Below are 21,958 nucleotides of genomic sequence, written 5' to 3'. Positions count from 1 at the left end.
AGCTCCTAGCTCCTCCCTTTACCCATGATCCCCTACCAACCCTGACTGACCTCAGATCCAGTTTGCCGCTCTTCAAGCAACAGCTAGATTCCAGAGCTCTTGGTCAAATTTTGTGAGAAAAGAAAGTTTTCATTTTTTTCTTGTACTCTTTTTGAGCGAGTGTTTGTGTGTGTGTTTAGGTGTTCCTTAGCCCTAATTTCACTCTTTTTAGCTTAAATTAGCTTAATTTTCTATCTTTTATTTCTCCTCCCTGCCTTCGCTGGTCGCAGTGTGTGTGTGTGTGTGTAGTGTGTAGGGGCCTAGCGGGTGTGTTTTCTTTTAGTGATGTCGGATGCCCCTAAAGCTATTTTTTCGAAATGCACCGAGTGTGGTCACAAGCTTTCACCGGCTGATGGCCACACTCAGTGCGTTAGGTGCCTTGGGGTTGAACACCTCTCCTCGGGTTGTGTGATTTGCACTGCGTTCAACCCCAGGGCACTTAAGGATCGGAGGTCGAAGCTGGTTCTGGCGGGCCTTTTTCCCCCAGACCCGGCTCCGGCCTCCGGTACTTCTGTGACCGCTACCCAGTCCTCGGTAGCGGCCACTCCTGCCCCCTCCCTCCGACCGGGACTCAACCTCCCACTGTGGCTTCGGGGGTGAGGGAAGCCAGGAAAGAGAAGCGGAGGGAGAAGCACCTTAAGCGGTGGGCCGAAGACTCCTCCTCGGCCCCGCCTGCCAAACGAGCTTCTCCCTCCAGGGTTTCTGGTTCGCCTCCTCCTCCAATCCGATCCCCTTGCTTCTCACCGGGACCCGAGAACAAGGTGACCAGGTCCCCGTTGAGGTCATCGAGGCGGCACTCCAGGCCTGCCTCGGTGGCCTCCTCGAGGTCCACCTTCAGTATGTCAGATGCAGACATGGACCGGATGATGAGGAGGTTCATCCAGGCCCAGATGCAGATGGGAGTGCTCTTGCCCCCCCCCCTCCGGGGGGGAGCTTGACCCCCTTTTTTGCTCCTATCGCTCCTTCTCCGACCCGCCTTCCGGGTTCGGAGCTGTCGGAGCCAAGCCGCGTTGGATCCAGGGGTGGGTCGGAGCCGACAGTGTTAGGCACTTCGGCTCCGACGATTCCCTCGAGTTTGTCGGATCCGACCTCTCGGAGCCATGGGCTGAGCTTCGGATCCGAGGGACTTGGTGTGCTTTCGGCCCCGTCCCGGTCGGACTGCGCGGGTCCTTTGGATCCAATAGTCTCGGCTCCGGGTCTGATCCCCGCCTCGGATCCAAGTGGGAGTCGGATCTCGGATCCGTCAGAGAGCGGCTCCCCTTCGGCTTTCGTGGTGGTGGAGAGGATACTGTTGAGTGCATCCAGGCCTCCAGTCCTGGCTTCAGCTCCCCCCTGCACTCCCTCTCAGCTGATCCTGGCTCCCCTCACCCGACCTTCGGGGCAGCCTGCTTCAGCGTCTCTAGGTGTTCCATTGGAACAGGATATTGCTGGTGAGGACTCCTCGGACAGCCCCCCCCCCCCGAGGAGGTTCCTCGCAAGTCGAAGTGCAAAAGGAGGCACGTGGACTCCCCTGAGTCCCTCACTGAAGATACGGACTTGGATGAAGGGGAAGGCTACCCAAGATCACCCCCCGAGGATGTCTCCTTTGGAGATATCATGGAAATGCTCAGAATCGGGGGGTGGTCTGCCCCCAAGGCTTCCTCCGAAGAGTCCGTATTCCTAGAGGCGTTCGAGGCAGGGCCATCTACCTCTTGGGTGTCCCCTCCCCCTGACCCCTTGGTGGATCTTATAAGCCACTAGGGCTTGGAGGGAGCCGGACACTGTAGAGCCTGTTCCCAAGTACCCGGACAAAATCTTGAGCCCCCCGTCAGAGAGAACCCATCGGAGCAGAGGTCCCCCTGTGGATGCCATGTTGGTGGCGGCAGCCACCAAGAGAGAGTTGGCTCAGGAGAGCCCCACGGTTCATCCGCCGAGAAAGGAGTTTTGCGCGATGGACCGCTTTGGGAAGCGGGCATTCAGTTCAGCGACCTTCTCCATGAGGGCCCTGAACTATATGGCACACGTCATTCGGATGCAGCGGGATCTAATCAAAGAATATGCTGCTTCCCCCCAGGGTCCATGTCAGAAGGGGACAAGCAACTGTACTCCTCCCGAATGTCTACCCTACGTTCTATTTCCAACACCTCTATGCGGCTTTTGTCTCATGCCACTGAGGGAGCCGCTAGAGCAGGCGGAGTCGGGCTGGTCATGAGGAGGCAAGCCTGGCTCCGACATTGTGACTTCTCGGAACCCTTTAAGGCGTCATTTGCGAATGCCCCTTTTGATGGTTCTGCATTGTTTGGCAAAACTGTTCACGACACCTTTGTCCAGAGCGAGAAAGACGGGAAGACGTTGTCTGCCGTCTGAGTCCGCTTCTCTGCTCCCCAGAGGTCCTTTGCCAAGAACCAAAAGGGTCAGAAGAAGATGTGGTTCCGGAAATCGCATCAATCCCAGTCTGCTCCGGACAACCAGTCCTCTCGTGGCAGAGGAGGACAGGGAGGACGCCGCCCTAGAGGCAGAGGGGGTCCCAGGAATTTTGGGTCCAGAGAACCCTTCTCTGAGAGGCCCACGCAGAACCCCTGAGGGGTTACCCGGCTGCTCCACTCTGGAGGCAGTCGGGGGACGTTTTTCGAGGCACCTAGCAATGTGGGAGTCCATAACAATGGATCGCTGGATGCTTCGTGTTATATCCAGAGGCTACCAAATTCCCTTTCTTGTAACCCCTAGAATCAGAAGCCTCCCCGATGTACCACCCAATCAGAGGGAGGCGGCTGTTGCAGAAATTCAGCAGCTCTTACAAAAAAGAGCCATCCAGCCCATCCCCCCAGATCAGCTCGGATCAGGGTTTTACTCCAGGTTCTTTCTGGTACCAAAAAAGACGGGGGACGCGAGGCCCATTCTGGACCTCTCTCTCTTGAACCTGGCAGTACCAAAAGTAAATTTCCGGATGGTCACACTGCAATCTATTCTCCCATTACTGCGGGAGAACGACTGGATGTGCTCAATAGACCTCAAGGATGCGTACTATCATATTCTCGTAGACAGACGCTCCAGGAGGTTTCTCCGCTTCCGGCTGGGAGCCAGCCATTTCCAGTTCAGGGCCCTTCCCTTCGGTCTCACCTCAACCCCCAGGGTGTTCACCAAGGTCTTGGCAGCGATAGCGGCCCACCTGAGACTCCAGGGAATTCAGGTCTTTCCGTACCTGGACGACTGGCTCCTTACCGCCCCAACAAGGCATCTTCTTTACTCATGCAGGGATTATTTCCTCAATCTGGCTCCACTCATGCAGGGATTATTTCCTCAATCTGGCTCCACTCTTAGGATTGACCATCAACATTGCCAAATCCTCCCTGGCTTCTACACAAGCATTGGATTTCATAGGGGCGAGGTTGGACTCCAGACTGATGCTTGCTTTCTTGACTCAGATCAGCTTCAGAACCTGAGGTTGCACGTGCAAGACATCCTTCAACTTCAAGCTCCTTCGGCGGAATTGGTCCTGAGGGCTCTAGGGTCCATGGCGGCAGCAATTCCGCTGCTGCCATTGGCCCAGCTGAATATGAGGGTCATACAATGGTCCCTACCTCGCAATCCCCTGTCTCATCCCATTCCCCTAAGCAGGGTTTGCAAAAGGTCGCTCGTGTGGTGGCTCCAGTCCTCCAATCTCCACACGGGACGCCCCTTCTCGCTGCCTCCGCCAGTCACCACAGTGACCATGGACGCTTCTCGCCTGGGGTGGGGGGGGGCACTATTCGAGCAGAGCAGTCCAAGGCACGTGGAATGACATAGAGACCTCATTGCATATCAACGTCCTGGAGATGAGGGCGGTGCTTTTGATGTTGCAAGCACTTCACAACCCTCTTCCGGTGGGGACGATTGTGGTACAGACGGACAACATGTCAGTCGTCTGGTACATCAACAAACAGGGGGGAACCAGGTCTTACCCTCTCTGCCGTGAGGCCATGAGAGTGTGGGAATGGGCGATATCCACCAGCCGCTTTCTCATCGCAATGCACATTCCGGGACGGTCCAGCATTTTAGTGGACAGGCTCAGTCGTACTATCCTGACTCCTTACGAGTGGTCTCTCAATCCTCTAGTGGCAGAGCAAGTATTTGCCCGATGGGGGCAACCTTGTTGCGATCTTTTTGCCTCTCCCTCAAATACCAAATGCAACGATTACTTCGCTCTGATCCCCCCTCCGGGGAAGTCCCTGAGAGACTCTCTAGTTCATGCTTGGCCTCTCGGTCTGCTTTATGCTTACCCGCCTCTGCCCCTGATGTTGAAACTATTGCAGAAAGCCAGTCAGTTGGAGAGCAAGATGATCCTCATTGCACCATTCTGGCCTTGTCAGACGTGGTTCCCTTACCTATGGTCTCACCTGATTCATCCGCCCTGGATTCTGGATCCCCTCCCGGATCTCATTTCACACCCCCTGGGTCTCCCGACTCCGAACCTGGCCAACCTAAAGCTGACGGCTTGGTTGCTCCAGTTCCACTCCTGATAAGGACTCCCGGAATCTCATCACCAGTCAAAGCCATTCTAGTAGCAGCTCACAAGCCTTCCACCAGGAGGGTCTATCGGAGTAAATAGAAACGTTTTTCCATTTGGGCAGAGCACCGTCATTTAGATCCCTTTACGGCGCCAGTAGCGTCGGTTCTAGATTTTCTAACTTCTCTCTTTCACCAGGGGGCTAGTTCTTCCATGGTCAAGGTGCAACTTGCAGCAATTTCACACTATCATGTAGGTCAGGAGTCAGGCCCGCTTATTACTTCCAAACTGTGTAAGACCTTCCTTAAGGGTACCTTCCTCCTCAGGCCCCCAGTCAAAGAGATGGTATCTCCATGGAATTTATCCCTAGTTTTACAGGCCTTGACTAGGCCCCCTTTCGAGCCGGCGGCCACTGTTGATCTTAAATACCTCTCTTGGAAAACGACCTTTTTGGTGGCCATAACTTCAGCCAAGAGGGTCTCGGAACTCCAGGCTCTCTGTGTCAAACCACCGTATTTGGTCTTCCACCCAGACGGAGTTCACCTCAGGATCAATCCGTCTTTTCTACCTAAGGTATCTTCGGAAGCTAACATTAATCAATCTATTAATCTTCCAGTATTCTTCCCCAACTATCAAAACAAAGGAGAGTATAAGCTGCACTCTTTAGACATGCACAGACAACTACGTTTTTATATTCACCGAACTACTGGTCATAGGCAATCCGATCAGTTTGTCTCCTTTGCCAAAAACAACTCCGGCAAGTCGGTTTCTAAAGTTACCCTCTCCCGATGGATATCTAGTTGTATTCTCTTAGCATATCAGAGCTCGGGAAGGCCTGCACCTCAGGGTGTCCGTGCTCATTCTACTAGGGCCGTTGCTACATCGGCTGCTTTCAAGGCTAGGATTTCTCTGGATGACATTAGTTCCGCAGCCACTTGGGCTTCATCTCATACCTTTATCAGCCACTACAAAGTAGATATTGTCTCCCGAGGTAGGGCGTCTTTTGGCTCTGCAGTGCTCCGGAATATTCTTCCATGAAGGCCACCCAAGATTTAGGTAGCTGGGGACTCTGTCCCAAAGGTTGCTGACAAATGAAGTTCCTACTTCAGATTAAGAAGTTATGTACTCACCATAACGTTCCATCTGAGTAGGTATCTTCATTTATCTGCAACCATCCCCCCTCCTTCCCCCTGACCAAAATGATCCTACTTGGGGTTCTTTAGATTAGTTTCCTCTGGGGCACAGTATTAGCTGTGCTATGGGGCAAACTTGATCTGAGGTCAGTCAGGGTTGGTAGGGGATTATGGGTAAAGGGAGGAGCTAGGAGCTCAGATCTATGCTGTGATGGAAGTTGCCGGCTCGGATCCGAGATCGGATCCGTATCCCAAAGGTTGCAGACAAGTGAAGATACCTACTCAGATGGAATGTTATGGTGAGTTCATAACTTCTTCTTTTTTTTTTTTTGTAGTTTTGGATAGCCAGGGTGCATAGTTGCTTTTAATTGTTTTGCTACATAGTGGTGCTAGATGGTTAAGGATGCCAAGGAAAGTTGTGTGGAAGTGGTTCACTGCATTGCCTAGAGGAAATGTTTTGAGGATAGAGGAGTTGATAGCTTTTTAAGTGTCGATCAGTGAATGTTGGCTAAAGGTGGAGATATTTCAAATAGTTTTGTACTGATGGTCTTTTAGAAGGTGGGAGAAAGTTTTCAGAGCATAAACAGGGAGGTTTTGCATAGCCTATGGGAGGCAAGAGAAGCACCTTCAAATCCTGTGTGAAAATTTGATATCACTGCTAGCTGAACTTCCACTGTGGAAGAACTAACTCTTTCCTTAAAAAGTAAGGCTAAGAATTTAAGGATACTATACAAAGGAGCTGAAAAGGGATCAGCCTTATTTTAGCAGGCCCAGTAAGCAAATCTTTTCCATTTACTGGAGTACAGGTTACATGTAGATGTTTATGGGAAGATAATTGTGTCTGATGGACTGGAAAGGTTAGCATAAGTTGTTTGGCTACTGATGGAATTGGAGAAGCGCTGCTCTCAACCTGAGGTTCAATATGTCTGGATGGATCATACCTGTCGGGTGCGACAGGAGGTCTAGAGTTGTATCTAGAATCCACGGTGGGTGGCGTAAGTGAGGCCAAAGGAAGGGGAACCAAATCTGTCAAGGCCAAAACATGCAATGAGGATAACTTTGCTCTTCAACATGGCAGCTTTCTGAAGGAACTTGGAAATTAATGTGATTGGTTAGTAGGCATAAAGTATGCTGGGGAGGCCAATCATGAAGTAGAGCATCCCTTGGTGACTCCCTCTGTGGAGGGATCAGGGCAAAGTAGCTGCTGCATTTGTTGTTTGGGAGAAAAGCAAAAAGATTGCAGCAAGACTGGCTCCACTTATGAAAAATCATGTTCACCACATTCTTGTTGAGAGACCATTCATGAGGTAGAAGTTGCACCTGCTCAGCTTATCTACTATCATATTGGATTTCCCCAGAATATGCATTCTATGAGAAAGCGGTTGGATGAGATCACCCATTGCCACACTCTGGGTGCTTCTCGAAACAAGGAGTAAGATCTGGTCCCTCCTTGTTTGTTGATGTACCAAACTACTGACATGTTGACAATTTGAACTGCAATCGTACCTGAGGGGAGAGATTCTTGAAAGGCCTGCAATGCTAAAAGAACTGCTCTCATCTCTAGGACACTGATATGCAAATTGGCCTGTCTGGGAGACCAAGTGTCTTGGGCTGTCTTACCTAAGTAATGCCCCCCCCCCCAACTGGAAAGTGTCAGTGGTCACTGTGGCCTTGGGCTGAGGGAAAATGAATGGACAGCCTTGTAATACCTGTTCTGATTAAATCCACCACCAGAGACCTCTCTTGCAAATCTGAGTAATACATATCAAGATTGACATAGGTTGATAAAGTACTGACCATTGCATGGCTACCATCTACTGTAGAATCTTCATATAAAATCTAGCTAAAGGTACTAGAGTTATCGCCGCTGCCATTTATCCTAGAGCCTGAAGGACTGAGCATGCTGAAACTGTGGTACTGCAGATTATCTTCCTGACCTGTGCTCTTAAGGTCTGAATTCTTAGAGGAGGCATTGAGGCTATTCTTGACTTGGTGTTGAACAGTGCTTCTATAAATTCCAAACTTTGAGTAGGTTCCATCTTAGACTTTTCATAGTTTATGGTGATACCTTGATGAGAGCATGTCTGAAAAACATGATCTCTTGCCACTATTACTTGATGCCTAGTCGGGGCGGTAATGAGCCAATCTAAATCATCTGAAAACACCCAGAATCCTTTCAATCTCAAGTGAGCTGCTACTACTGCTATGCATTTGGTGAACTCCCTGGAGGTTGTGGTGAGACCTAAGGGCAGAGCTCTGAATTGGTAATGACTGGCTCCCAGCCAGAAGCAAAAGTATCTTCTGGACCACCTGTTCATCTTTATGTGATAGTATGCATCCTGAAGGCTATTGAGCACATACAGTCATCCTTTTCCAGAAATAGTAGCATGGACTGAACTGTGGCCATCCGAAACTTGGTGTGTTGAACTCACTTGTTCTAGTTGCTGAGATCCAAGATTGCCCTGTTTTCTTTGGCACTAAAAAGAATCATGAGGAGGTTCCAGATTCTGTTTGGTCTGGTATAAATTCTTGGATGACTCTCTTTTTCTAGCAGCTTTTGTATTTGAAGTGCTGCTTGTTCCCTCTGACTGAATGGAACATCAGGGATTTTTCTTGAGGTTGGAGGGGAAAGGGAAAAGGATATTATATAACCTTTGCAAATGATCCTCTGCATCCATGTATCCGTTGTTGTCTCTAGCCAAGCTTTCTGGTGCAGGGATAAATGACCCCTGATCCCCTCTAGAGGGGAACAGTCAGACCTCCTTTCAGGAGCGCTGGAAGGGTCTATCGAAAAAGGAATCTGTAGACCCGTGGTTTTATGAGCCACATGTACAGCAATGATGGCGTCTACCCTTGGAGCTCCCCCCTCTGCCCCTGGGGGAATCTTCTCCACATGTGTCCTGGAAAGGCCCGGGGACTTCTTGAACCACATTTTTCCTGTACCTCATTGATTCCCGGAGAAGGATCTTTGAGGCATGGAAAAATGTATGCCTATGACAGACAGGGTCTTTCCATCCTTTTCAAACCTGGATAAAGTGTCCTTAATTTTGCGGGCAAACAAAGACGTTCCATCAAAGGGAGCTTTGACAAATGAAGACTTGAAGGACTCCACAAAATCATATAAGCGCATCCAGGCATGCCTCCTTATGAAAATGCCAGAACCCACTGCCCTTGAGGTTCCTTCTGCAGCATGTGAAATTAACCTCATGGAAGAATTGGATATCAATTGCAGGGTAGCCAACTGAGAGGTAACAGATGCCTGCACCTCATCAGAAAGAGATCCTGAAAGGGTACCATATAGCTCCTTAACTAGGTCTCTCTGTAACCTGTTGAAGTGTACCAAAGAGTTCTGAGACCTTAAGGCGAAGGTTGCTGAAACAGACACTCTTCCCAAACCTGTCCATCGCCTGAGACCCCATATTCGATGGATGGACAGTGGAACTTTCTTCAGAGAGTTCCTATTTTGTGGCCGCCACCACGACCATGGCATCTAGAGGTGTATCTTTTGTCCAAAACTGTCTGACCTCTGGTGCTGTCAGAATTTATCCGGTCTCTCTGGGATCGGCTCAGTGGTGTCTGGGGCCTTCTACGTCTGCTGAGAAATCAACTCTGTGAGGTCATCGGTTGGCGGATTCACCCGGGAGGTAGATGGAGTGGTACCAAATGCCTTCAGGAATACACATTTCTCAGGCGAAGGGTTGCTGGAATTCCGCCACCTCTCTGTTTCAGGATTTCAAGGATTTCTCTAAATTGGACATCTTCAGTAGGTGACCGTGGGGATCCTTCAGCTTCATTAAAGTTTGTATCTTCTGTGACTGAATCCTCAGGGGAGTCTAAGTGCTTCCTCTTCCACATTCTCTTCTTAGGGACCTCCTCTGTAGCATGCTCTGGGAGGTATCAGAAGAGGTGGGAATACCCTGCTGGGAAGCCTGGAGTTTTGGTATCAGCTGTCCAAGTGGAGAGGATAGATGAGACTCCAGATGAAGAGATGGCAAGACTGCAAACTGAGGATCTGAGGGGAAGGGAACTGTCTTTGTCATGGAAGCAGACAATGCTCTCTCCATGGTCTCAAAGGCATAACCTCCCAGAGAAGAAGAGGACCCTGGATGCGTACAGGCAAGCCTTCAAACCGTAGCCCCCTCCTGCTCTGAGGGGGACTCCAAGTCTGAAGTCAGAGTTGAATTAACCCATGCTGAGGCTCAGAGGTGCAGAGAGAGCTCCGAAAACTTTGGCATCAACTGCAACACCCTGGGCCCATCAGAATAGTCCCAGTTCTAAGAGCTGTCCACTTCTGATGGAACCGAAGAGCTCAGAGCGAGCTTCAGATCTGAGAATAAAGCAATTCTCAGATCCGATGCTGATGGACCCAGAAGGTTCAGATCCAAAAACTCAAAAGCTGAATGGGGGGGTTAAAGGCGGAACTTGTAAAGTGGGTGTAGTGGAAGGTTGAATATCCTGACCCAGAAGGGTTGGAGCCAACAGGAAGCTTGACATGCTCTGCGCAGAGAGAATCTTTTTCGGTAACCTCGCCATGTCTTCTTCCATAAGGCTCCTGGAAGAGTGAATTGAAACTATTGATGGGAACTTTCTAAAAAAAAAAGGGAAATGGATTCTAGAGGGGACTGGGTTCACTGATGGGGAGAGTATTTGGTTCTTGTGAGACAGGGAATGTTGGGTGTCAAATCCAGTCCTTTCTGTGTCAGATCTGAAGCACTCTGATCCAGTGTATCTTTGGTTATTTTAGGTTTTGCATCTGTGAATGAGGTTGAATCCGAGGAGTCTTTATTTCTCAGTTTAGGATCTGAGGTTGATGTTGGATCAGATGTCTTAAAGCTTTTTTGTCTTAGGATCCAAGGAAGTTGTCAGGTTCAAGTAAAGGTCTCTTCTTAGACTTGTCCAACTATCTGGAAGATACTGTCGAATTACTTGTGGAGGGGAAGCTCCAGATAATGCCTCACTAAAAGAAGAGTGAAGTAACCCCTTTAGAATTAACTTATTTTTGCGTTCCACCAGACCTTTTGGGTTGAAAGCATGACATATAGCACAGTTTTCCTGCAGGTGGAGTGGACTCAAACAGAACACACAAAGTGTGGGGGCATCCGAGAACAGGATTTTGTGTCCACACTTTTCACATTTCTTAAACACAGCCGGACCTTTATCTTTATCAGCCATAGTAAAGAAAAGTTATAACACACACTGCAAAATTTTAATCAAGAGCAGAAAATCTTTTTTTTTTTTTTTTGTTTGTTTTAAACTAGGAGGGATAGTTGAAAGGAGGAAATACCAACATTGGCATTTGAGAACTACAGTAAATGTAGAAATTCAGAGAGAAAAATATGCTAATGTTAGTATATTGAGGAGTACAAAAGTATGCAAAAGGGAAGGGTAAGGGACTAACGATATATAAAAAAGGGATCTAAAGTAGATTTATAAGAAATTAGGTATTTAGAAAGAAAAAGTAGCAGGAGAGAATTGTTTGAAAAATAACAGCTGCTCGAGAGAAGTTGGCGCCACATGTCTTGCTTTCAAGTGGCAGACGAGATCTGAGGTACTTGGGGTTGGTGCATTGTGGGTAAATGAAGAGCTCGAGAGATTTCTGGTTACCACAAGCTTTTGCAGTGATCGAGTCCGATCCAATGGATCAGATCCGAACACATAAGTTGAGGACAGAATGAAAATTGACAACATCAGATGCATCATTTGTTGTATGCATTCCCTGGAAATGGCAAGTTCCCCAACATCATATCTCTTTGTTGGGATGGGGGGACTAGCATTCCAGATAAAGACATGCAAGCTGTGAATCTGCTTTGTAAAGTAGCCATACAACCAGTGCTAAATAAAGAACACATTAGGATGAAAACATTGCTTTCAGGAAAATAAGGTAGTGCTGTTATATAAACCAAAGCAATATCCTGAATGTCTGCATTACTTTGTATTTTGAAACAGTATTTTATTGGTCCCGGATGATATTTTGTTTATTCTTTTCATTTGCTACATGATACTTGATCTGTTTCTGAATAGCTAGCCCATCATATGTATTTTGTAGAAACAATGGAATTAATTTTAATTGTATTGCAAATAATCTTGCTTTGGTCTAGGTGTATAAAATGGGCACTATACAAGATGACAGCTAGAATCCCTGTTTTTCTGGTAAACTGTCAAGTCATTTAGCTGTTCTTGATGTTCAGCAAAGCATGAAAGTGTGTATCATAGGAGGAAAATCATTCTTTAAAATAGTCTTTGAAACAATGTACCAGATTAATATGCTCATGTGCCAGATTAATAACATCTCCTGACTAGCTCAACATGCTCTTAAGCAATAATCAAACAACTGTGCTAGGGTATATCAAGATTTACCCATGGCTGGTGTGGTTTGATCACAAGGGCAAAGCCCGAGTGATTAAACAAAGCCAAATGTGGTCAAGTCATGATGTACCCTCAAACAGAAGTGGATAATTGATGTTATAACATTTATGAAAGAAATTACTTAACTTTCTTAAATATTGTGATTGTACAAGGGCACTTCTATCTTCTGCTTTGTCTTCGCTATACTGATGTACTGCACATGCTTATGGCACTTGTATTCCTAAGCTTACATGGTACATCAGTACAGGAGAAGCGATGGAGGAAACAGAATCTTTATTGCTGTTTGTTTATTTGTTTGTTTGTTATTTAATATTAAAAATAGACACATGGACAATGCAGAAATATGAGGAATAGCAGCAGGTATGTTTCTGTTTTAGTTTTGTAGAACATACCTTTTCCTCATATTTTGATGTGCTGCCTGTAGCATATGCCAAATGAAAAGTCCAACTACTCAATGGCACTTCAATGGCTGGCCTTTTTTCTTTCGGTATATGCTCAACTTACAGTAGGCATACTGGTTGGGCTGTCCATTCTGCATGCTCATTCTTGAATGGCAATGAGCCATTATTTAATTTTCATTATACAGCAGGCTTATAATGTGCACCATTGTATAATGGTATCGCTATTGTTTTGCCTGTTCTTTTAATTTTGAGAGTATTATTAAATGTACTTTTAACAAAAAAAAGTTCTGTTGTATTCATTTTTGTAAATGAAATAGTGTTTAATAATTTTTCTGTGGAAAGGAACCGGTGAAAAAAAGCCAATCAATGTGTCATTCATACTATCAGTAGTGGTAGCATATGAAGTCCACATTTACATTTGCTGTTGTAGAAATGCATGTTTAATTAATAACAGTTTTTCTTATCATTTAGGGTATCAAACGGGGTATAATTGAGATGGCAGATCTTGTAGTTATAACCAAAGCTGATGGGGACTTGCTTGTTCCTGCACGCAGAATACAAGCTGAATATGTCAGTGCTCTGAAACTGCTTCGTAAGCGTTCTAAAGTTTGGAAACCTCAGGTTTGTTTATTTTGCTGTCTGAGAAGTCTGAGGAAAAGACAGTAACATCAAGAAATGTTAACTTTTGTACGTCAGCGAGAATGGTATTTTATGATTTATCATTTCTGTAGTTAAAGCAAAACTGCGCTAAATCTTACAAAATTAAAAACTGAAACTAACTGAAAAAATAGCAGTAATTGACTTCAGCATGTTAGCCTTGCTCAGACAAATCATCTGAATTACTTTATTTTCAAAAACATTTTCTGTCACATTGAAAAATATGCAGCATGATTTATCTTGCAAACAATAATGACTACAGCTTGACTGTATTTAAATATTTGCAGATGACTTGACTAGCTCAAAGTAGCATAATTTAAACCGATGTGACCATACTTGTATTTGATTACGTAACTGCAGTATACTTAATGGAACATGGTCTTTGTTATGTTGCTTTTCCATTAATATCGATGTCAAAACCAGCAGAAGCTTTCTCATCATGACTTTTGTTATATACCTGTGCTTTTAATAACTCCATGCCCCCTATTTATTTGTTGCTTGTTAACCAGGTATGTGGACTGGTCTGGATGCCCTTTTCAGCCAAATGACACTAACAAATAAGATCAGCCAACTTTAAACATAGTTTAAGTACAACAACATTTCCTGTATGATGTATGCAGTAATAACCATAAGGGAATGAATGATATGTAGTAGAGCATATACAAACAAACCGTAGCTGATTATTTAGAATTAGTTAAGAAAGCAAACCTGGTCTGCATTCATAGCTCAGTCCTGACCAGTGCAGCATGAAGACAAAGAGTTGACCTTGTATATAAATCCTTAATGTTCAAATTTTGTTTTATCCTTCTGCTATGTTATGTTGGGTTCTCGCTTCATTGAGCAAACGGACATCTTTGCTTACAAGCTTCTCTGTTCTACAGGAATTTAAGCTGACAACTAAATCAGTGTGATTAACTTGCACAGGTTTCTCAGATAGTTCTGACAAATGTTTATACATCTCCTTCAAACAATAGCAGCAGTACTTTCAGTTACCTCTTCTTGTTTTTTATTTGTGTATTTTTTGTCCCCCATCTCCACCATTGGCCCTGAGTCTCTTCCATTTCCTAGTGACTTTCAAAGAGTCAAAGAAGGAGATGTCATTGCTGTGCTTTGGAGAGGATTTTTTGTTTATCCAAGGGATAACAACTTGGAAAGGGAATGAACTGTCCCCTTTAGGGCTAGGAGGAGTGTGCATTGATGCCTTACACATATCACACTACTGTCTCATGAGTATGACTGCAAGGAGTTTGCACCCCCCCCCCCCCTCTACATCCCCACCCCATTTCTGCTTCTACAGTGGACTTAACTTGCAGTCTTAAAAAGAATGTAGCAGGCTATGTCAGTCCACCCAAGAAGAGATCCTCATGCTGGCCACTTAATCCTTTCCCCCCTTCAGCTCTTCCTACAGCACTAAGTCTAAAAACAGTTTCTTTTCTTCACAACTTGACTAACAATGCCGCACTTGATTTAGAATGAAAAGTTTTTTTTCATTTTTTTTTTCTAACTTTTCAACTTGGAAGCAAGCAGTATACCGCTGAACCTCTCCACTTTCAAAATCATAGCAGACTTCCACGAAAAATCATAGCAGAGGGTCCAAAATCATAGCACTTAAAGTTTGCTTATGCATAAATTTGTGCCCCTAGGAGATGAGTGTGTAATCTGATAATAATAATAATAATAATAATAATAATCTGATGTCATTTTCATTTGTTCCTCAACTGATGGGTCTTGGATCCAGCTCGGCCATTTTTACTAGATTCATGGATCCAACTCTTGTGCTCCTCCCTTACTCATAATGCTGCAGTAACCTAATATACCTCATATGTCATTAGCCGCCTTATCACTCAGACATGGCTTGCCTTCTCTCAAGCTTTAGGGTGTTTTTGTTTTTTTCAGTATTTCATACTTGTAAGGTTTCTTCTTTTAAATTACCTTTTAGCTTTCTTTCACTTTTCCCTTGCTTTCTGTACAGTTTTGGGGTTCTGTCCATTAGGCAGTTCTTTTTCCTTCCCTCTTGTAGTTTGGGTACTCTGCTGAGTTTCATTGTCAGTACTATAGTTTCCTTTCTTGTAATGTTTCCTTTCCTACCCTCTGTAGAGTATTTTTGTACCATTGTTTTCACTTTCTGTCCTGTATTGTAAGAAAAAAAAAACTTTTTCTAGCTATTTTGAAACCTCTCATTTATCTCCTCAAAACGGCAGATAACCTGACTGATTTTAAAAAGTGCACTTCCTGTGGATACAAGAGTCTCAATTCTGATGCTCATAGAGGATATGTCTACTGTTTGGGCTCTGCCCATTTAGAAACTGAATGTTCTGTCTGTGCCAATTTTAATTCCAGGACACATAGTGACCAGAGAAATAAATTAGTGTTAAAGGGTCTTCTTTCCCTGTCTTCTTCTTCTTCTGTTGCTGCTGGGGCTCAGACCCCCTTCAAGAAATCCAAAAATGTGAAACCTGAAGTGCCTTCAAATGATAAGGAACCTAAGAAGAGGTCTCCGGACCTTTTAACTGCATTGTCTCTGACTTCTGAGCCTCCTGCAGAAATGTCAAAAAAGTCAGATCTGACACCCTCAGATCCTACCTCCTTGAAGCCAGGATTGTCTTGGATCCAGTCACCTTGCTTCTCACTGTTGTCTGTCCTCGACTACAGTCACCCTTTCTCCAAGAAACTCCAAGGAGACCCTCCAGGTCACCATCTACTAGCTCCCCCTTACGTCTTCCAGGAGCATGTCTGAAGCAGAGGTGAATAGGATGATGAGGAAGTTCCTCAGAGTTGAGATCCAGATGGGGGTAATTCTGACTCTGCTTCCCATTGGACCTGTAACCCTGCCCTCCACTCATCCTATTCTGATATTTCCTTCTGTGATTCATACTGTGGTTTTGGAGCCCTCGGATCCAAGATCCTTGGGGGGTGTCCTCATCGGATCCAAAGACAGATCATTCTTCAACTCCAATGAGGTTCCTGTGTCACACAACTTCGATGCTTTCTGAGCAAGAGGACTCTTGGAGCCAAAATGCTGGCAGTGGCTCCAGGGGGTTGGGGTAGAGTCTGAAGTATAGATAAAGTGCACAGGTCACATTTCAAAATATTTGATTTGCTAAAAAATGCAGCAAAGGCACCAGACAAATTCTACATGCAAAATCAGCAAATGCATGCACTCAAGTAATTAGGTGGGATGTGTTCCTTAAATTTCAGTTCAGGTATAAGCAAAACAAACAACCGAAACATTAATTCTCAGTTCAGGTATGAGGAAAATAAACAAGCAGCCTGCAGTTGGTCACACATCAGGCATTCCAAAGCCAGGTTTTCAGATGGCATCAGGAAGATATTCTCCATCCAATAAAACTTGGCAGACATACTTCAGTTCAAGAAGACTTTATTGATAAGCACTACTTAGTGGTTCTGAAATAGCAGTGTTGAAAAAGGGTTTTTATTGCCAAGTGTATGGAAGTGTCAGTGGCAGGTAACCAGTAAAGCTGCATGGGTGTGTAGAGGGCCAAAGCCTTTATTCCAATCAAATGTGACATTAAGATGGTACTACCTCTTTGTTTTGATTCAGTGTGTAACAGTAACAGTTAACCCAATCAAATCTACAGGAAAGAATTCCTCATTTAAATATTATGTAAACCTGTACCTGATGTCCTGCCGTTTTGATTCGTTGTGTAATAGAAACAGTTAAGCCAATCAAATCTACAGGAAACAACTCTTCATTTAAATATTATGTAAGCCTGTAAATGATGTTCTTCACTAAACGTTTGTGGTGCTTTCAGTATTCTTCATCAGGATGCTAAAAAAAGTTAGTAAGTAATTAGAAACTTAGAAAAATAGTAAAAAGAACCTTAAGAAATCGTATAAGAAGTAAACTAAAACGTAATGTTTAAATGAAGAGTTGTTTCCTGTAGATTTTATTAGCTTAACTGGTACTGTTACACAACTAATCAAAACCAAGGGGCAAGTACATTTGGTATATTACCTTTCATCTTTCTCCCTCCCATTTTTTTAGTGACTTGGCTAATTCTCCCCCTTTTTAATTTCAATTACCGTTTCGTACTTCTTTTATAACCATTGCTGGTATCCATTTGTACACTTTCAAGTTTTCAAGTACTTTGTCTACCGTTGTTGGCAGTTTTTTCCTTCTCTTCCTTTTTTTTTCTTCCCTTAAAAAAAATATTTTCTGTTTGAATAGATAAACCTTTGTTGTTTTCTTATAGCTTTTAGTAGCATATACTTCTTGTTACTTATTGCGTGCTACTTGCAGCAGTTTTGAGATGTCAGAGAAACCCTCCGGATTTAAAAAGTGTGTTTTCTGTAGGCATAAGATCCCAAATTCCGAGGCCCACAGAGAATGTGTTTATTGTTTGGGTCCAGCAGCTTTGATGTTGACTGTGCCATTTTTTCTGGATTTAATTATGGACCCTTTGCTGACAGGAAGAACAAATTAGTTCTGCAGGATCTTTTACCCTCTACATCTTTATCTTTGGTGGCTGGGGCTTAACCCCCTTCTAAAAAGTCAAAGAAATCAGAAGTTGACACGTTAAGTAAGGACAAGGAGTCCCTGAAAAGGTCTCCAGATCATTTCTCGAGTTTGGCTTCCTCAGTGGAGCTCCCTGCTATGATTCAGAGAAAGTTAGATCCATCAGTTTTGGTGATGACAAGTCAAAAATCAAGGTCTCTTCTGATCCATATCCCACCCCTTCCATCAGATCTGATTTCGTCCAGGCTCCCCTCTCCATTCCTAGAATAGTCGCCTCAAAGGCATTCTAGGCCTTCTTCAATCCTCCAGAAGCCTTTCAGAAGCAAACATAGATAGGATGATGAGGAAGTTCCTTAAGGAACAGATACAGATGGGGTTTCTCCTGACACTGACCTCTTCAGGGCCTGAGAGCTGATGCCTGTCCATTTCCCATCTGGTATTTCCTTCTCCGATCTGTCCTTCTGTTTCAGAGCTATCAGATTTCAGATCCCTAGGAGTGTCTACTTCGGATCTGAAGAATGTTTGTTGTTTGGCTCTGATATTCCCCTTAACCCTCTGGCACCAAATGTTTCATTTCCGGATCCGAGGGCTTGGAGTTGACTCTGAAGCTTTCGGAGCCATGTATACCCCTTGGAGCCTCGGTGCAGGATAGGTTTGGTCCGACTCCCTCCTCGGGTGAAGCACTAATGGGGTTGCAGGAGCTGACAATCCAAGAGATTCCATCTTCGGAGTCATCAACTTTTGTTTCTCCTAGGCATTGTGCTTTAGAGGTTGTGGAGAGGGTTTTCTGTATGACTAGAAAATAGACATCCCTGCCTCCTTCAGATCAGACAACCCTGCCTCATACTGTTCTGTCTTCTGAGCCTGGATCATCTCTTCCACTGGGACAGGCAACCCAAGCAAGCCTCCAACCAGTCCATCAGGGCATTGCTATTGTTTTGACATTTCCTGAGAACACCCCACTGAGAAAGTCCCTCAATTTCAATGGACATGCAAGAGGAGACACTTAGATCACCCCCAGGAATTTCTCACCGAGGTTGTTGATGAGGGGGATGGTCCCCCACATTATCGCCTCCTTTGGAGACATCCTGGAGATCTTCAAACATGGAAGAAGCTGGACACTGTTGAGCCAATATCTAAAAGATTGGATAAAATTCTTGCCCCCCCTTCCAGAGATCATGCATACTGTAGCAAGGGATTACCTGTTGATGCCATGGTTGCAGCTGCAGCTATAAGAAAAGAACTAGTAGAACAGAATTCTTTTGTCCATCCCCTAATAGAAAGTCTAGGTTGTTGGACAGATTGGGAAGCATGCTTATGCTTCAGCAACCTTTGTTGTTAAGTTGCTGAATTACCTGACACATTTTACAAGACTGCAAAGAGATTAGATTAAGGAGCTTGCCAAATCTGTTTTGGGGTCCATGTCCTGTGAGGATGAGAACAGAATCTCCTTGCAGCTGGCCACCTTCCAGTCTTGTGTCAAATGCATCCATGAGGTTGAGCTCCCATGCTACGGAAGATACCTCACCATCAGGAGACATGCTTGATGCGCTTATTTGATTGTTTTGTAACCATTTTAAGTCTTCGTTCATCACTGCACTCTTTGACTGATCTTCTCCGTTTGGCCCAAAGGTTAAGGACACACTCTCCATGTGTGAACAGGAGGGAGACACCCTGCCTGCCTTGGATGTATGTTTCTCTACCCCTCAAAGGCCCTTCTGTAGGAACCAGATAGGTAGCAGAAAGATGTGATTTAAAAAGTCCAAGGGTCCTTTCCAGGATTCACGCAGAGATGGTTCCCTCCAGGGCAGTGGGGGATCTCAGCTGGAAGACACCATCCTCATGGCACAGGTGGTCTGCAGAACCAAGGATCTAGAGACTCTTTCTCAGATAGGCCCTATCAGCACTCCTGAAGGGAGGCCCAACTGTCCCTCTCCAGAGGCAGTCAGGGGTCATTTATCCCTGCACCAGAGAGCCTGGCTATCCATCACAAAAAAGTCGTGGGTGTAGAGAATTCTGTCTAGAGGTTGTACAATACCATTTTCTCTGGCACCTCCCAGAATTGTGAAGAAAATCCCTGATGTTCCACCCCATCAGAGAGATACAGCATCTCTAGAAATAAAAAAGCTGCGTGAAAGAGTCATCCAAGAGGTCCCACAAGACCAGAGAGGGTGCAGAACTTACTCAAGATTCATCTTAGTACCACAAAAGACAGTATAGTAGAGGCCAATTCTGGATCTCAGCAAGTTAAAATCAGTTTGTTCAACATACGAAGTTTTGGATGGTCACAGTTCAGTTCATTTTGCCTCTGCAGCAAAAGGACAATTGGATGTGCTTGATAGATCTTTAGGATGTGTACTATCACATCAAAATGAACAGGCACTCCAGGAGATGCCTACACATATGTCTAGGAGCCATTCATTACCAATTCAGAGCACTGCCCTTTGGTCTCACCACAGCACCCAGCGTGTTCAACAAATGCATGACAGTGGTAGTAGCTCCTTTGAGACTGGTGGAATTTTAGGTGTTTCCATATCTAGATGACTGGCTCCTTACTGCCTCAACCAAGCATCAACTATCACAGGCAAGAGACTGCTTGCTGCAGTTATGTCCTAATCTGGGAATAACAGTCAATTACAAGAAGTCTCAGTTTACCCTAGTAAGGAGTCTGGAGTATAAAGGTGCTAGTTTAGCCACAGTCAGTCAGATAGCCTCTCTTCCTTCCACTTGAGTAAACACACTGCAGTCTCAAGTCAAGAAAGTTATCCATAATTCATCTCTTCCAGCCTGACTAATAATACAGGCATTGGGTTCCATGACAACAGCTGTCACTCATGTTCCCTTGGCCAAGTTTCACATGAGAATACTTTATGGGACTGTCGACTCAGTGGTCCATTCTCCAACATCCATTATCCATGCCAGTCAAGATCACTCTAGCATGCAAAAGATATATTTTATGGTGGATTCAGTCAAACCAGTTCCACAAAGGCCATCAATGTGATCTTCCCCTTCTCAAGGCTATGTTGACCACAGACAGCTCCCAGCTCAGATGGGGGGCACTACTTGGGAAGGACAGTCCAAGGTACGTGGTCCCCTGAAAAGGCCAAGATTTATATCAATATCCTGGAGATGAGAGCTATTTTTATAACAATGCAGGCCTTTCAAGGCATTCTTCCATCGGGGCAATTGCAATACAGACGGACAATATGTCAGTAGTCTGGTACATCAACAAACAAGGGGGAATCAGAGCTTACCCTCTTTGTCTAAAAAATGTGAGAGTATGGCAATGAGTGATCTCTTTCAGTTGCTTTCTAATAGCAACACATATTCCGGGAAATCCACCATGACTGCAGACAAACTAAGCAGGTCCATTCTGATGCCTCATGAGCAGTCTCTCAATGTCAATGTTATGGAGAGAATTTTCCATCAGTGGGGCCAGCCATTCTATGATCTATTTGCCTCTCCCCTCAACCAGTGCAGTAGGTTCTTTGTCCCTATCCCTCCTTCGGGGAAGTCCCTGAGAAATGTTCTAGTTCATAATTGACCCTCTGGTCTGCTGTATGCTTTTCAGCCTTACCACTAATTCCCAAATTTCTTCAGAAAGCAGATCGGTTGAAGAGCACAGTTATCCTTATTGCACACTTTTGGCCTCATTTGGTTTCTCTTCCTTTGGTTTCATCTTCAACATCCACCATGGATTCTGGATCCACCTACAGACTACTGTCTGACCTGACAGGCATGACTCATCCAACGATAACAGGCCTCCAACTGCATGATTTCACCAGTTCCATTGATTACTAGACACCCCAGGCTCTCCTCCCTGGTCTGTCATATTTTGCTATCCTCCCATAAGGCTTCTACTAGAAAGACTTACAAAAGTAAATGGAAAAGATTTGTCATCTGGGCCCTTGGCAAAGATCTGGACCCTTTTTCAGCTCCTGTACCAGCAATCTTTGAATTTCTAGTTTCAATCTTTAATGAAGGAGCTAGTTTTTCAACTGTTACAGTTGTCTGCCATTTCTAATTTTTACATGGGCAAAATAACTCTACATTAGCCATTTCTAAATTTTGCAATGTCTTTTTCAATGCAGCTTTTTTGCTCAGACCTCCATTAAAAGATCCTACACCCCCTTGGGATTTAAATATAATGCTTCAGGCCTTAACTCAATGTCTCTTTGAACCTTCAGCCAAAGCTGCTGTAAAATTTTTATCTTGGAAAACCATTTTTCTGGTGGTTATTACATCAGCTAGAATAGTATCCGAACACTAGGCTCTGTCTTTAAAAACAAGGTTTTATTGCAAAATAATCCGTCCTTTTTTTCCTAGTAGCTTGAGTCAAATATTAACTAGGTCAAAAATCTCCCAGTTTTCTTTCCATATTTTTCAAACAAAGGGAAGTACATGTTACATTTGCAGAATG

General features: G+C 44.9%; 1 protein-coding gene across 1 annotated transcript in view; it reads left to right on the top strand.

The window, feature by feature from the left end:
• The window catches only part of MMAA (metabolism of cobalamin associated A), a 1,182,217-nt gene that overhangs the window by 939,073 nt on the left and 221,186 nt on the right, over nt 1–21,958 (top strand). The window contains exon 6 of the mRNA XM_044062228.1: nt 12,876–13,025. Coding sequence (XP_043918163.1) covers nt 12,876–13,025 — 150 coding nt within the window. The remainder of the gene's footprint in view (nt 1–12,875; nt 13,026–21,958) is intronic.

The sequence above is a fragment of the Protopterus annectens genome, chromosome 2.part1, assembly GCF_019279795.1.
Source record: "Protopterus annectens isolate FY-2018-M chromosome 2.part1, PAN1.0, whole genome shotgun sequence".
Taxonomy (NCBI): Eukaryota; Metazoa; Chordata; order Ceratodontiformes; family Protopteridae; genus Protopterus; species Protopterus annectens.
Note: the sequence above shows the minus strand (reverse complement) of the source record. Positions and strands in the feature narration are given on the sequence as shown.